Source organism: Asparagus officinalis, chromosome 2 (genome assembly GCF_001876935.1).
Source record: "Asparagus officinalis chromosome 2, Aspof.V1, whole genome shotgun sequence".
Lineage (NCBI taxonomy): Eukaryota > Viridiplantae > Streptophyta > Magnoliopsida > Asparagales > Asparagaceae > Asparagus > Asparagus officinalis.
The window spans coordinates 46,667,925-46,683,186 of record NC_033795.1 but is presented as its reverse complement, the minus strand read 5'-3'; the positions used below and the strand labels follow the sequence as shown (position 1 = coordinate 46,683,186).

At 38.8% G+C, this 15,262-nt stretch overlaps 2 protein-coding genes across 4 annotated transcripts; both read left to right on the top strand.

The window, feature by feature from the left end:
* On the top strand, positions 246-11,182 carry LOC109831071. 2 transcript variants are annotated; one of them, XM_020398410.1, is made up of 10 exons: positions 246-416; positions 5,556-5,715; positions 5,887-6,025; positions 6,410-6,499; positions 7,390-7,485; positions 7,575-7,822; positions 7,917-8,168; positions 8,258-8,359; positions 10,316-10,609; positions 10,761-11,182. In XM_020398410.1, the coding sequence occupies exons 2-10, from the start codon at positions 5,668-5,670 to the stop codon at positions 11,004-11,006; spliced, it is 1,515 nt and encodes a 504-aa protein (XP_020253999.1). In that variant the 5' UTR covers positions 246-416; positions 5,556-5,667; the 3' UTR covers positions 11,007-11,182. The 2 variants fall into 2 exon arrangements, with proteins under 2 accessions (XP_020253999.1, XP_020254000.1); XM_020398411.1 differs by lacking the exon at positions 5,887-6,025 and having other exon boundaries at positions 6,394-6,499.
* Positions 1,833-5,549, top strand: LOC109831072. 2 transcript variants are annotated; one of them, XM_020398412.1, is made up of 4 exons: positions 1,833-3,928; positions 4,012-4,272; positions 4,351-4,450; positions 4,537-5,549. In XM_020398412.1, exons 1-4 carry the CDS (start codon positions 3,912-3,914, stop codon positions 4,795-4,797), a joined length of 639 nt encoding a protein of 212 aa, XP_020254001.1. In that variant the 5' UTR covers positions 1,833-3,911; the 3' UTR covers positions 4,798-5,549. The 2 variants fall into 2 exon arrangements, 1 of the variants encoding a protein (XP_020254001.1); XR_002244425.1 differs by having other exon boundaries at positions 1,833-4,272; positions 4,351-5,549.

Here is a 15,262-nt window from a genome sequence, read left to right as displayed (position 1 = left end):
TACCAAACTGGCCTTCCCAAATGGTTCTCGTAACCGTTTGGGCAAATAAAAACAGCCCAAACGGGTTAACCCGTTTGGGATAACTTAACCCAAACAGTTACAACCGTTTGGGCAAGAATAAGATCCCAAACGCATAGCCCAAACGGTTGTAACCGTTTGGGATAGTACCCCAAAAGGGTTAAACCGTTTGGGCGTTTTTTTTTCTGTAAATAAAATAAATACCCGCGTTCTCTTTCTCATCCCTCATCATCGCCCGCGCCTCCACCTTCGCCGCCGACGAGCCATCCTCCACCTTCGCCGCCGACGAGCCATCCTCCGCCTCTGCCTCTTCCGCCTGAATAAGCGGTTATTAAAGGGACACGTCCGCTCCCTCTGTTCTTCGATCTTTGGAGGCAACAGTGATCAAGAGATCTCAGGTTTCTGCTCATTGGATCTTTGATTTTATTTAGATTTATTTGTTTACCTCAATATTTTGTTACTTACTTAAGTTGAGTGCTAGTGAAATTTAGATGAGTTAGGAGTTTACACACAAAAAAAAAATTTTTTTGGGGAGAATTATATCTTGATGACCTGATTCTACCCATCTGATGAGTTCTTTAGCATGCCATTTTCTAATTCACTGATGACATTCACAGTAGGATACGGATATCCTCTTGATCCCTCTGTTGATGAGATAAATTTTTCCTGTTTTCTCTTTCTCATTTTTCTCTCTTTTAATGTTTGTTTTTTTTGTTTAATTGCAAGAAAGAAAAATCAGTTATATACAACTTGTTAGACTATAATTAAGAAGGTCAAATTGGAGGATTTTCAAACCATAATAATCGATTTGCTAATTTGTTAATGTTCTTTAATATTGGGTTTAATATTTTTTGAGAAAAAACTTTTGCAAATTTAGGAGTTGTTTCCCTACTCTTTTTCTTATATTATCCAATTTTAGAAAATCAATGTAGAAGAGAATGTTATAATTTTATCTGAGATGTTGCCAATTCAGTGGATATAGTTCCCTTTGCCCCATCTTAAAATATAATAAAATAGATCCAGAGGCAAAATTCATGAAAAGTAAAAAAGAGAAAGGAAATTAAAGAGAAGGAGAAAGAGTTAAATCACAGATAGACACATGGAGTTCTAACTAAGCATATAGACTCCTAATTGCTTTTTTCCATAAGCAATTATCTTGTTTTTTGGCCTTTGCTTCTCCTTGTTGTGTTTACACATTCCTTTACGTTTGCTGTTTCATTTGGTGTAAGACTATAGAACGATTACATCAAATCTATTATAACTTCAAACCTTTCTTTATATGCACTAAAATGTTAATAGTTAAACATTCTACGAGATTCTTTATATTGCATATGCGGGAATTTAATCAGGTTTCTATTTCTTGAATTATTTTTAGGCTAGTCTTTTGCTTTGTTTTTCTCTCCATGGGAATTTAATCAGGTTTCTATTTCTTGAATTATTTTTAGGCTAGTCTTTTGCTTTGTTTTTCTCTCCATGTACCTCATGTTTTGTTCCAATTATTTTTAGGCTAGTCTTTTGCTTTGTTTTTCTCTCCATGTACCTCATGTTTTGTTCCGTTAAGTTCTTAGGAGTCGTTACTGATAAATCATTTTATTTAGGTTAGCATGTCCCGTAACTACATCAGAGATAAGGATTGGATGTATGTGGGTCGTGCAGAACGCATGCGTTATATTTTTGTTAATGGAGTTAGTGCGTTCATGGACTTTGTTCGTAGACACGATATGGTTCGGCATGGGAGACTCATTTGTCCATGTAAATTATGCGTCATGGACTTTGTTCGTAGACACGATATGGTTCGGCATGGGAGACTCATTTGTCCATGTAAATTATGCGTGAATAGGTTGCATCAACTGGAGGAAGAAGTAGAACTTCACATTGTGAAGAATGGTTTTGTTAGCGATTTCAAAACTTGGGTATATCATGAAGAAATTGAAGGTCTCATTAATGCAGATGAAGAAGAACAAGAAGAAGTCAACTTGTTTCTCGATGAGGAAATGGAGGAAATGGTTGAGGTAGCTCTTGGTAACACTAACCCTGCTGAAGATCCTCCTTTCAGAGGAGGACATCATGAAGATAATTATGATAAATACATGAATGATGCTAGGAGGCCCATTTATGAGAATGCAAAACACTCCACGTTGTCATGGTTCGTCCATCTATTCCAGATTAAATGTCTAAATAAATGGAGCAACAAGTCATTTATGATGCTCCTCAAGTTTCTTAAAGATTCTATGCCTCTTGGGAACCATGTGCCTGAGAGCTGGTACGAAGCTCAAAAGATAATGTCTAATCTGGGTCTGAAGTGTGAGATGATACATGCATGTCCTAATGATTGTATACTTTATTGGAAAGAAAATTCAGATAAGACGGAGTGTCCTACTTACGGAGAGGCTAGATATAAGAAAGTACATGGTCAGAAGAAGGATATACCTATCAAGATAGTACGATACTTTCCCATTACACAGAGGCTGCAGAGGCTATTCAAGTGTAAGAAGACAGCAGTGGCGATGACTTGGCATCACCGTGCACGTCCAAGTGAAAATGGACGAATGAGTCATCCTAGAGATATGCCTGCATGGAAGGATTTTGACAGTAGACACTCAACATTTAGTCAGGAACCTCGCAATATCAGGCTGGGATTGGCTAGTGATGGCTTTTGCCCCTTCAGCTTTAAGGGCAATCCCCACAGCACATGGCCAGTTGTGATGATGGTTTATAACCTCTCACCGTAGTTAGCTATGGACCAATCATATTTCATGATGCCTCTTCTTATTAATGGTCTAAAGTCACCGGGAAACAATATTGACGTCTATCTTCGACCTCTTATCGAAGAGTTAAAGTCTTTATTCATCGATGGTGTGGAGACATACGATGCGGACACAGGGACAAACTTCACCATGCGTGCAGCCTTAATGTGGACAATCAATGATTTTCCTGCGTATGGAATGCTATCTGGTTGGTCTCTACATGGTTACACTGCATGTCCTTACTGTCATCTCCAGACAACATCGAGAAGACTACCCTTTAGCAATAAGACTTGTTATTACAGTCATCGGCGTATGTTGGATGAAAATCATCCGTACAGAGATGACATCATCCACTTTGATGGTACTAAAGAGAATCGTCCACGTCCAGACCCATTATCCGGAGAGGATATACTTGCTCAATGGAATGGTAAAAACAATGTGACTTTCGGAAAAGTTAAGGGAAGGCAAGAAGCAACACAGGGATGGAACAAAAAAAATATCTTCTTTGAACTACCATACTGGAAGACAAATAAAGTGCGGCACAATCTAGACGTCATGCACATTGAGAAGGGAGTATCTGAGCACATACTTAACTTACTTCTCTGTAAAGATGGAAAATCAAAAGATAACCTCAAAGCTCGAAGGGATCTCCAGGCATGGAATATTAGAAAAGAGTTACATCCTATACCGAAGGCAGGAAATCCTGACCAATTTGTACTCCCCAATGCTGTGTATCACATGTCACCAGATGAGAAGAAAAAGTTTCTCCAGGTGTTACATGAGTTGAAGGTTCCTACGGGGTTTTCAGGATCATTTAGTAAGAAGATAAAGATTGTTAAAGGCAAGATCGAAGGGTTGAAGAGTCATGATCACCATATTATTAAGGAGAATCTTCTTCCACTCTCTCTTAGGACTTCTCTCCCTAAATCAGTCGGTTTAGTGATCAACGATTTTTGCAGATTCTTTCAGGAATTATGAGCTAAAAACATTGAGGATGATAAGTTGAAGAAACTAGAGGTTGAAATTCCCTTAATTTTGTGCAAGCTTGAGCGAATTTTTCCACCTTCATTCTTTGATATCATTATACACCTGACTGTTCATCTTGCAACCGAGGCTAGGCTTACCGGACCGGTACAATATCGATGGATGTACCCCATTGAAAGGTACCTTTAGTTTTTCAGTTATCGTAATCAATATATTTTTATTTTATAGCTTGGATGCGATGATTTAGTGTAAGCTTTTGTAGGTACCTTCTCACTCTGAAAAATTATATTCGTAATAGAAATCGACCAGAGGGTTCTATTATGGAAGGTTATCTGCTAGAGGAGGTAACCACTTTTTGTTCTCATTATCTGGATGAAGACATTGAGACAAAACTCAACAGACCTGTTGTGATCCATGACGGACCATCTAAAAAGACGGATTACAATAGAATGACGTCCGCGTTTATCAACAAGATTCATCACTTTATCCTTCTCAATCTCGAATGCCTTGGAGAAATTAGAGAGTATGTCTATTTCGTATAATTATATATGTTTATATGACATAATAAACTTCTCACATTAACTACTCATTTTGACATTAGATTACACAAAGATGAAATATGTGCAATGCATAGTAATTGGAATGAGACACGTGTTGAAACACATCATCAGGACAATTTTTGCAATTGGTTTAAACATTATGTAAGTTTTCTATTATCTCATTTTTGACTCATTCTATTATTTAATCTAACATCTTTATGTAATTTTCATATTAACCTTTTTGTCAGAGCCGATTACCGGGTATAGAACCAATATTAGATAAGGAACTTGGATATTTGGCTACGTTTCCAGATGCTGAAGTTAAATACTATAAAGGATTCGGTGTTGGCGGTTACAAGTTTGAAATCAAGTCTATAGAAGAACCTCGAACCACCCAAAATAGCGGAATTGCAACCCTAGGCACCAATGGTGAGACATACTATGGATACCTTGATAACATACTTGGTATCAACTATCCCGGACGAGCAGGATGCATTTATGTCTTCTAGTGTGTTTGGTATGATATGAAGACTGGAACTGGTAAGTGGAGAGACAATTACGAGTGTAAATATGACACGGTTTTCCTTTTAGGACGATCCATTTATATTTCCAGAACAAGCATTTCAAGTATACTACACGAAGTGCTTGAGGCATTCGGGGTGGAGTGTTGTATGTCGATGGAGGCCCAGGGATACTTACGACGTCCCACAATTCGTAGATTCAGAGATTGTAGAGATTAATAATAACGAAGAATTTGAGTAGGGAGGAGTTGTATGTCAAGATAAATCTCCTGAGTTTGATAAAGTTTCGTGGGTTAGGATTGATTTGAATAGTGCAATACTTGTAGATATTCCTACAACTTACAGGGAATCTGTAGAACCTAACATTTCTGTAAAGCGAAAAAGGTAACCATTATAAAAATTTATTTTGAATTGAGGAATGAATTACTATACGATGTGCTTTGGATGTGTGATTGTCAAAAGAGTTATGAATTGCTTTAATTTTACCCCTTATTCTCTTTGGCTGTGTTATAATAGTTTCAAATTGTAACAGTAGAGTTTAAGTATTAATTAGTTTGGATTCATTGTGTGATTCTATGCTTGTCAGCTCATAGTTCTATCCATTTCCTTGTTCTGTAGAACCTAACACTTCTGTAAAGCAAAAAAGGTAACCATTATAAAAATTTATGTTGTTTAAAATTTATATCTTCAAATTTATAAATATGTCTATTCGCTTATATCTTATATGAATTGTAAAATTTTTCTAGGGCTTGACGAAGTTGTCTGGAAACCCATCACGAAGCAGATCACGTAGAATTATACAGCGCGGGGACCTACATCGTCAAGTGAGAGAGCGTAGGAGAGATCTTGAATCTACTCATGTTGCTACATCTGTACCTATCATTGGAGAGTTTACTCCAGTCAGAGGTAACTATTTACTTTTATTTTGATTCTGTTTTAATATGACATCAAATCATTATCCCTTACATATTTCATTTTATTTTGTATTTTCATTATCCCTTACATATTTCTTTTTATTTTGTGTTCTGTTGTGTTGCTGCGTGTTGTTCTTTCCTGCGACTTGTGTGTTGGCTCAAGTGCCTGGAGTTCTACATTAATTCCCATGGTTTCTACCGAACTACTACCAACCAGAGCCTATATCTACTCCTTTGCAAATTTGGCAACCTAGCACCTTTATGTCAAATTTGTATGCGTTGTAGTTGGTTTCTACTTACAGGTTTGGATTTAGCCATGGAGGCAAACTATTTTATGTTGTATGGTCAGCTACATCTGGGACACTAATTCTAATTAATTGAACTATGTGACCCGTTTTAATTTATTTCGTGTTCGATTGGATTCGCATCTCATGCATGGGGGGAAATAACATCTGTAACCAGCCCCCAGTTACATGTTGATTTATCGCTAGTTCTCAACTCATACTGTCCGTTTTTAGTCTTTTGCTAGTCTAGTCATCCATGTTAATTTTATTGACGAGGAAAGTCTTAATCGATTTTTTTCCCTTTAATAAATGATGAAATAAGAAGCTACCTTGGAAACATTTCCCTGATCGATTATGTCCTTTGAGGAAAGATATTTTACTTGCAGTTCATCTCTTACACAGATGTAGATGCAAATCGACAAACGCCTACAAACCTAAATGATTTACAGACGACCCCCCTTTCGCATTCCATACCTTCTGGACAATCATCAGGTCAGTACTCTTCTACACTCAATCTTGGATGTAATTCAGATGCTTCTATCTTTCTTTATATCTTTCGCTTTTGTATTGTACGTTCGAATCATTTGTTTAACATTCGGTCTACGAGCTGTGACCGGTGTGTATGGTAAGTAGGCATTGCTTGAAATTTTGTGTAACATGATGGATACCAAAACAATTTTCTCCCTAGCTACTTTACAAAATTCCTATAACGTGACGTATATATTAGAGGATACTTGTGAAATTGTATGGCAATTAAATCTCAGTTCTTATTGTGATCCATTAAAGAAAAAACCACAGAACCTGAGGGTTGTTATTATATATTATTATTAGTAGTTCAGGAGTACTAGTCGTTTTTTCAAAAACGCAAATAAAATAAAATTAAAAAGAAATTAAAGAAAGAAAAACGGTAGGGTTCTAGGAACTTTCATCTAATAATGGTAAAGACCTTCAGAAGTCGTAAGTCATTCTTTATGCAATTTTTCCGTGTTGAGGAATGCAGCAAGTTGCATTATCTTTGGGATTAATTTGTTTAACCAATTAACAAAGACTTAGTTTCCAGCTAGTTTGAGACTTGCAGGCAGAGCCTTCTAGCTATAAATGTATAGCCCCTTCAGGTTTCAGAAGTTACCCACTTCAATCCGTAAATGTACCAGCAGTTCAGCATTTTCGGCAGCTTCAAAAAATTTCAGATTAGAAGTAAAGGAATTGTTGCTCAAATAGATTTATCTACATGTTAAATTTTAATTAAGAGTTCTTTTAATAAAGTACAAATAACAGTGAATTAGTTCAGATTGTCCTCCATGTGCAAGCTGTTCTTTTGGTGATTAATGTGCATTCTGAACTGGATATTTGTACTTACATGAATCATTTTTATTGTTTAGCTGCATCTACATCTGCACCGGCATGTGTTCCAAAACACTCTTTTAATCTTCGTCCTAGTCGTTCTCGGAAACATGCGGAGCAACAAGGCGATGGAGGTAGCAATTTGTATATATATCCACTTTGAATTTATATTATTTATTATTCTTTATATTATCTAATATCTTATTTGTCTCATCACATACAGTGCAATCGCGATCCTCTGTTCCCACTCGAGGCCCCAATACTTCCCATAAGCTTAAGCCCGATGCTGAAAAAGGTGAGAAGGCATGGCCTCTGTTCCTCAATAATAGGGGTCGCCCCATTGGTGATTATGCTGAGAAATGGGGAAAGTATGTGGGGACGGAGAGTCGTGTGTACTGCAAATATCCTCTTCATTTAGAATGGGGTGATGAACATAATAGGTCGTTTGACGAGTTCTTTATAAGATGCCAGGTATAATTATATTTGTATTTTGATTTATCTGATTAATTTGTTATCATTTGGTACTTAATATTTTAACCATGTGATTCGTTTATTGAATTTGCAGAAGGATTATGAGTTTCTCCCTATGGATCCTAATCAACCTCTCTCCCATCATATTATTTATCGAGGAATGAAGTCTCAGCTACAGGAGATGGTTCGCTATAATAGGTGTCAGGTAAAACATGAGTGTTTTGAGGTGTGGAAAAATACTCCCGAAGCAGAGAGGGAGGCTCTCTGGCTTACTCCGGCGTTTTCTTGGATTGATAGAGACTCGTGGACTAATTTGTGTGCATATTATGATGCAGAGGACAAGAAGGTGTATAGTTTAAAGTAAATCAATTGTTTAGTTGGTAATTAATTTTGCCTTTGTTTGATTATAAATCTAAATATTATAATAACATGCAGGAGGAGGCACGACGTAATGCACAGAATCGAGCGTCAAATTTGCATGGTAGAGCAACCGATACAAGTGGCTCGAGGAATATGTGCTGGGCTATGGAACAATTGGTAAATTTGATTCTTACAGCTAATTAAAATTCAGATGAATTGTAGAAATGTCAAATCATTGAGGATGGTGACACACCTACAATGTTGAAACTATATTTGGGTACCCACTCGTCATCAGTAGATAAGATCACCGGAGAGTATACATACCCGGACAATAGCACTAAGGAGTATTGCGTAAGTGTTCTATTTTGTTATATATAAAGCATTAGTATACTGTATCTTGTCATTCAAAAATTATTGGCACAACTTACCAACCTAAACTTTTAAACATTTAGGCATGTTATTTTCCTGGCAGTGATAGCAGGATTCTGATAGCAGTGATAGCAGGAGTACCTTAAACCTTGAGTATTTATGCATCCTATTGTATTGTTTTCTGTATAAACTGCTGATGAGACTATTGACACAGCGCTTTTTAGCTTTGACTTCTCTTTTTTCCCCCTTGACACTTTGATACCAGCTGAAAGAAAGTTTCACTGTCATTAACTTTAATATACTCAGTATTGCTTCACTTGTTGCTAGGCTTAAAATGTATCACGTGCTTAACACGTGATACATTTTGGAGAAATGTATCCCATCTCTCAATTTCTTCACCTCATTCTACTTGGGCTTTGATAAGAATTGGTTTGGACTAAATAAAATGAGAAGAAAGAAATGTGGCGTAGAGAATTTATTTTTCTTCCTGAGGTTATGGTTGTCGTAAACGAGTCGCGTGTTTAAGTACATGAATACATTTAAAAAAAAAGTAAGAGTGAATCGAAAGGTATTAAAGTGAAGCGACACTAAAATTTTGGTGTATGAAAGTTTCTTAAAAAAATGTTGCAAACTTCAGGGTAAAAAAAATGCAAATAATCCTTCAAATATGGGTGTTGTTGCTTGGACTGAATAAGATGCACGATTACCCACGCAGGGTGGCTGGTACATAGTATTGACCAGCACTGAGCTCATTAACTATTGACTCTCGAAAGCAATCATTCTTCCTCTGAAGAAGGGCATGAGAACTTTGTGTTTGCAGGCCTAGTATCAATTTAACTATTAAAATCCGAACTATTTAGTGCAGTCGTGGTACCTTTTCTGAATCCATTTTAAAATTGTATCTGATACGATTTGAATCTCCATCTTAATGTGTTTTGCGTAATACCAAAATTTCGATAATGTGTATCTGATACTATTTAGTGCAGGCATGTTATTTTCCCTTCATTGATCATGCGTTCAATGGGTGTATGTTTTAGATCTAAAGCAGTTTTCCCTTCAAAAAACTTAAACCCAAGAATAGATAAGGGGGAGAGGAAGATCATGAGGTTCTCTATTGCCATTCTCCTCTTTTTCTTCACCTTCAGTATTGATCTCAGCAGCTGCAGCTCCAACTTTCAGTTTGATGCTGAGCTGCAGGTTTCTGCTGATGTCTGCAGCGGAGAAAATGTTGGAGAATGCTTAGAGATGAGCCGCAAGAAAATTCTTTGGGCGGCGACGGCTGTTGGTGGCGGTGGAAAGAAGAGGTACATAAGCTATGAAGCTCTAAGGAGGGACAATGTGCCCTATAATAGGCCTGGGAAGCCTTACTACAACTGCCATGCTCTTCCAAAGGCGAACCCTTACACTAGGGGATGCAGTGTAATCACCGGCTGCGCTCGAGGCGATTTATTCTTCCTCATTCACTAACCTTGCCTTCATGAACTAACTTAATGCATTCCTCTTTTTCTGTAGTTGTTGATTAATTTTTCAACTGGTTATAATGTATTATTATTACTTTTAATTTGTCTTATATATGCTATCATGTCTGTTGAGAACAATCATTGTGTATGATTTATATAATGATTAATTTTCAACTGCTTATAATGTATTACTATTACTTTTAATTTGTCTTATATATGCTATCATGTCTGTTGAGAACAATCATTGTCTTATATATGCTTTCATGTCTTGTTGACTTATATTTGAATACTTTGTATCGTGTAGGAGCGGGTCATCGAGAAGGCAACCTCATCAGGGGTCGGTTCAACCCCAGAGGACGATGCACTTTCCTTCACCCAGATGTTAGATTCCTTGCACGGAGGGCATCACGGTTGTTATGAAAGAGGTTTGGGCATTGGTGTCACTCGGTCTTATTTGAGGGCCTCCTCTATACCAGAAATCGGCACTTCTAATCAAGAGCTACGTCGCGAGGTTGCTGATCTTAGAGCTCGGGTAGCTGAGATGGACAGTCTCAGGGAGGAGCTTAGGTCTCAGATGCATTGGATTAATAACAATATGGTACATATGCAAATAATATACACACTCTCGCATACACATGTATACTAGCATACACAAATATACATACATCTAATACTTATACACACATAAACACACACATAGATTTAATACTTAGTCGCGTATATACTCATACATTGCTATTACTTTATAGGTTAATTCTTCGGGTGCTTGTCCTGCTCCCACTCCTAATGATCCACCATCATTTACTCGGCCTGGTCTAATTCCTCAGCCCGCTGCCGATATACGACATTCTGCTCGTCCTGCTTCAGCTACTAACACTTCTACTTCCAGTACTCAAGGTTTATCGCAAGAGAACCTTGTTAGGATATTTGCATACTTGAGGCGTTCGGGTTTGTCACAGGAGGACATTCTTCGAGGAATTTCTTCTGTTCCTTGACTGGATTGATTAGGCCACTTCTAATTTTATTTTGGACATTTGAGACATTTTGGATGTTAGAGACACGTATATAATATTAGATGCTTTTCATTGTGAGATATTAAGTAATCATTGCGTATGTATATGTTTCGTCTCTAATATTGAATATTGAGTAATTATTAAGTAATCATTGGATACTTGCATCTTTTGAGACTTTTTTTGTGTATGTACATTTTGATTTCATTATGAGTAATTATTGTGTGAGATGTGTATATATAATAAACAGGTAGATAAATAAAGTAATCAAAAATTTTAAAAAAAAGTTAAAAATAAACACCCCAAACGGTCCAAACCGTTTGGGCAAATCTATGCCCAAACGGTTCAAACCGTTTTGGCAAATATATGCCCAAACGGTCCAAACCGTTTGGGCAAAAACCGTTTGGGCATATATTTGCCCAAACGGTTTCAACCGTTTGGGCAAACATTTGCCCAAACGGTTTAGACCGTTTGACAATTTATTACATCCCAAACGGTTGTAACTGTTTGGAAAAATCCCAAACGGTTACAACCGTTTGGGATTTTGCCCAAACAGTTACAACCGTTTGGGTGACTGTTGGGGTAGACTTTTCCCAAACGGGTCTTTTATCTGTCCAAACGGTTGTAACCGTTTGGGACTGTGTTTTCCCAAACTGTTCCAACCGTTTGGGCTGTCCTGTTTTGTACTAATGGGTATAAAAGTTTCATGGTAGTTTGTCCCCCTCCACCTGTTTAAAGCCTTCAATTTGGCCACTAGACTTGCCTTATAGCACTCAACACTCCCATCCGAGCTGTACTTAATCTCGTACACCCACTTAGAATCAATAGCTTTCTACCCTGAGGGAAGGGGCTCAAGCGTCCAAGTATTTTTACTCCCCAAGTCTCGAATTTCCTTGGTCATAGACTCGCACCAATGGGCCTCCTTAACAATCTGATGGAAGTACTTTGGCTCATCTATAGCAGTGATGGCCCCGCTAAGAAAGATGAGTGATCAGCTAAAATTTTATTATAAGTGATCTAGCCTGCAATAGGATGAACCACGCATGAGATGGGGCTATATACGCTCGATGGAATGTTACAAACTAATGAAGTCTTGAAAGCGAGTAGGAATTTGGCGTTGGCGCTGGGGACGCCTATGATGGTTTTGCGTTAGTAGAAGATTCTGCACTGGAAGGCATCCCACTGTCTCCCATATGCATGCGCGTCATGTCATGCTGGTGTGCGTCCATTAGCCTCTGCCTCAAAATCACGTTCTGCTTGACTAACTGAATGTGTGATCTCCTCATCACTCGCATCAACTATTTGCACCCCAGAGTTATCTGCTACATCTAGGGGACTTGCAATTATTTATTGGTAAGGAACAGTTGGTAATTCTAGGCGATTCAAACTCGGATAATTAACTTCGTGAAATATAACACCTCTTGAAGTGAAAATCTGCTTATTCTCAATATTGTAAACCCGATAACTCTTTTGACAGTGAGGGTGTCCCACAAAAAATGCAAGGGGTAGCCTGAGATTTGAACTTGTCCCTGGGCTTATTATGAAGGAAGTTTTCCAAACAAAAACCTCATAACAGATCCTATTAGAGAGCAAGGGCATAGGTTTTTTATTAATTAGGTAGACTATAGTTAAAAAAAAAACTACTGCCTCAAAACTTAAGTGCTAGATGCGCCTGGAACCTTAGGGCTCGTGCCATTTCAAGAAGATGATGTTTTCTCTCAACATGTCGTTCTGTCGTGGAGTATCGGTACATGAAGTGTGATGTACAATCTCATTATTATGATAATACTGTAATAGGTTCAAATTGAAATTCAAGGCCATCATCGCTACATACTTTAATGGTCTTCCAAATTGCATTTTCACCATATTGTAGATGTGTATGAAATAAAAAAAATCTTGGGATTTATGTTTTCATCAGTTAACCCAAGTACAATGACTAAAATCATCCACAATAGATAATAAAAAATAGCAGTCACTAGAATGGGATGATCTATGGTAAGAATAGGGATAGCAAAATTGACCCAAACACGTTTGCCCACACATACTCATTCACTAAATAACCCATCCAAACTCACCCATTTGGTTAAATGCGTCACAAATGGCTAGATATTGTTTCTATTAAAGATAAATGAGTCATAAATGGCGAGCTATTAATCACCTATTTGCCCATTTAGATGGGTATTCTTTCAAAAATATCCTCAAAGTTTCAACAATTACAAAAACTATTTTTAAAATTTTAAAATTACATAAAACACCCTAAAGGTAAACTAATGACCAACAAACATAAAATCAGGAAATTAAAGCATGCCCTTAAAATTTTGAGATTTGTAAAAAAAACACCCTCAAACTTTTAAAAATATATTAGAAAACACCCTCAAGAGTTAAAAATTATAAAAAAAACTCTCAAAAAATTTATAACCTCATAAATGACACATGAAATTGTGAAATCTCAAATTTATAGAGGACTGCTGAAGTTGATATGCTATTTGTGAGTTTGTTAAAAGTCCTCTGGAAGTTTGCAGAAAGCCTCTAAAAGGTTTGTAAAAAATCCCCTAAAAAGTTTACAGAAAGCCCCTTGAAAGCTTGTGGGAAAACCCCTAATAATTTGTAGAAAGCCCCTCGAAAGTTTGCAAAAATCTCACTAATGACTTGCAGAATGTTGGAATAATCATGACGTGGCTACAAGCCAGGCCGAGAGAAGCGGTCAAGCAACAGCATGAATTGGTTGCGGGATTTGATGAGTTGGTTGCGGGATTTGATCTTATCTTTAGGATAGGTTGGTTTTGAGTCTGTTAAGTTTTTTCTCTTATTTAAAGCGAGTGATTGTTTTAAGTTTAAGTAGCATCCCAATCAATAAAAACTCCCAAGTTCTCTCCGTGTGCATATTCTCCCTCTGTGCCTTCATTCAACGTTTTTTTTGGCTTTGATCCAGCTTCATCACGAGGCTTTGATCCAGTTTCATCACGTGGTATCAGAGCCAGTATGTCGAAGCAGATGCCGTCGTCGAGCAAATCCCAGAGTGGGAGCGAGGAGCTCACTGACACAGTAACAGCAAGGGAGGGCTCGGTAACCCTCAAGTACCCGATGCTGTCGAAGTCGAATTACCCGGCGTGGGTAATGAAGATGAAGGCCAACATGCGCGCCCAAGGGGTTTGGGCGGCAATCGAGGCCACCGGCGATGCTGAATCGGTGGACGAGAAGAAGGATCAGATGGCGCTCGCCGTCATCTACCAGGCGATCCCGGAGGAGACAATGCTTCAAGTCGCGGGCAAGGAGACTGCCCGTGAGGTCTGGGAGGCACTCAGAACCATGCACGTTGGTGTGGAACGTGTGAAAGAAGTCAAACTCCAGGCACTTCGGTGGGAGTTTGAGAATCTGCGCATGGGCGATGCGCAGTCGGTGGATGAGTTCGCTACAAAACTCACTACCCTTGTGAACCAAATACGTTCTCTTGGGGAGACAATGGAGGAGAGCCATGTGGTGAAGAAACTTCTCCGTTGTGTGCCACCAAAGTTCTTGCAGATCGCCGCGACTATGGAGCAGTTCGGCGATCTCAAGACCATGCAGGTGGACGAGGTGATTGGTGCTCTAAAGGCACATGAGGAGCGCTACCGTGACTACGACGACCGGCACGAACAGGCGCTACTAATAAGAGGGGATCCTAAACCCGACGCAAAGTCATCACGGGGAAAGGAATTTTTTTCTCAAAACAACCGCGGGCATGGGTGTGGTTACTCACGCGGCCGTGGTCGTGGCCGAGGCCGCGGCAATGGAGGTCGTGGCAGTAGCACCAGTACTCGCCAGGGAACAAACGGAGGTCGTGAAGGAGGCCGAGACAAGAGCATGATCAAGTGTTTCAACTGCAACAACTTCGGGCACTATGCTTCGGAGTGTCGCAGTAAGCACCGAGACGAGGAGACCAATCTCACCCGTGTTCTAGATGAAGAGCCAGCACTACTCTTGTCCGAGTGCGCAGGGGGCGCGCGCAACATGGTGTTGTTGAATGAGAAGAATGTTATTCCGAAGCTGCAGACAGATGAGAAGGAAACGGTCGGGTCTGACGTGTGGTACCTGGACAATGGGGCCAGCAACCACATGACAGGACAGCGGTCTATGTTCAAGCACCTGGATGAGAGCATCCATGGGCAGGTGAAGTTTGGCGATGGCTCGACAGTGCAAATCAAAGGGAAGGGATCCATCCTATTTCTATGCAAGAACGGTGAACAACGACTACTGCGAGA

Bases quoted from the DNA above. Each gene is read 5' to 3' on its own strand.
- LOC109831072 (XM_020398412.1), top strand. The intron at 4,273-4,350 runs GTATGTCTATTT...TTTTGACATTAG, and splicing joins TGCCTTGGAGAAATTAGAGA to ATTACACAAAGATGAAATAT. The intron at 4,451-4,536 runs GTAAGTTTTCTA...CCTTTTTGTCAG, and splicing joins GCAATTGGTTTAAACATTAT to AGCCGATTACCGGGTATAGA.
- LOC109831071 (XM_020398410.1), top strand. From the start codon at position 5,668: ATGTTGCTACATCTGTACCTATCATTGGAGAGTTTACTCCAGTCAGAG. The intron at 6,500-7,389 runs GTCAGTACTCTT...TTTATTGTTTAG, and splicing joins ACCTTCTGGACAATCATCAG to CTGCATCTACATCTGCACCG. The intron at 8,360-10,315 runs GTAAATTTGATT...TGTATCGTGTAG, and splicing joins GCTGGGCTATGGAACAATTG to GAGCGGGTCATCGAGAAGGC.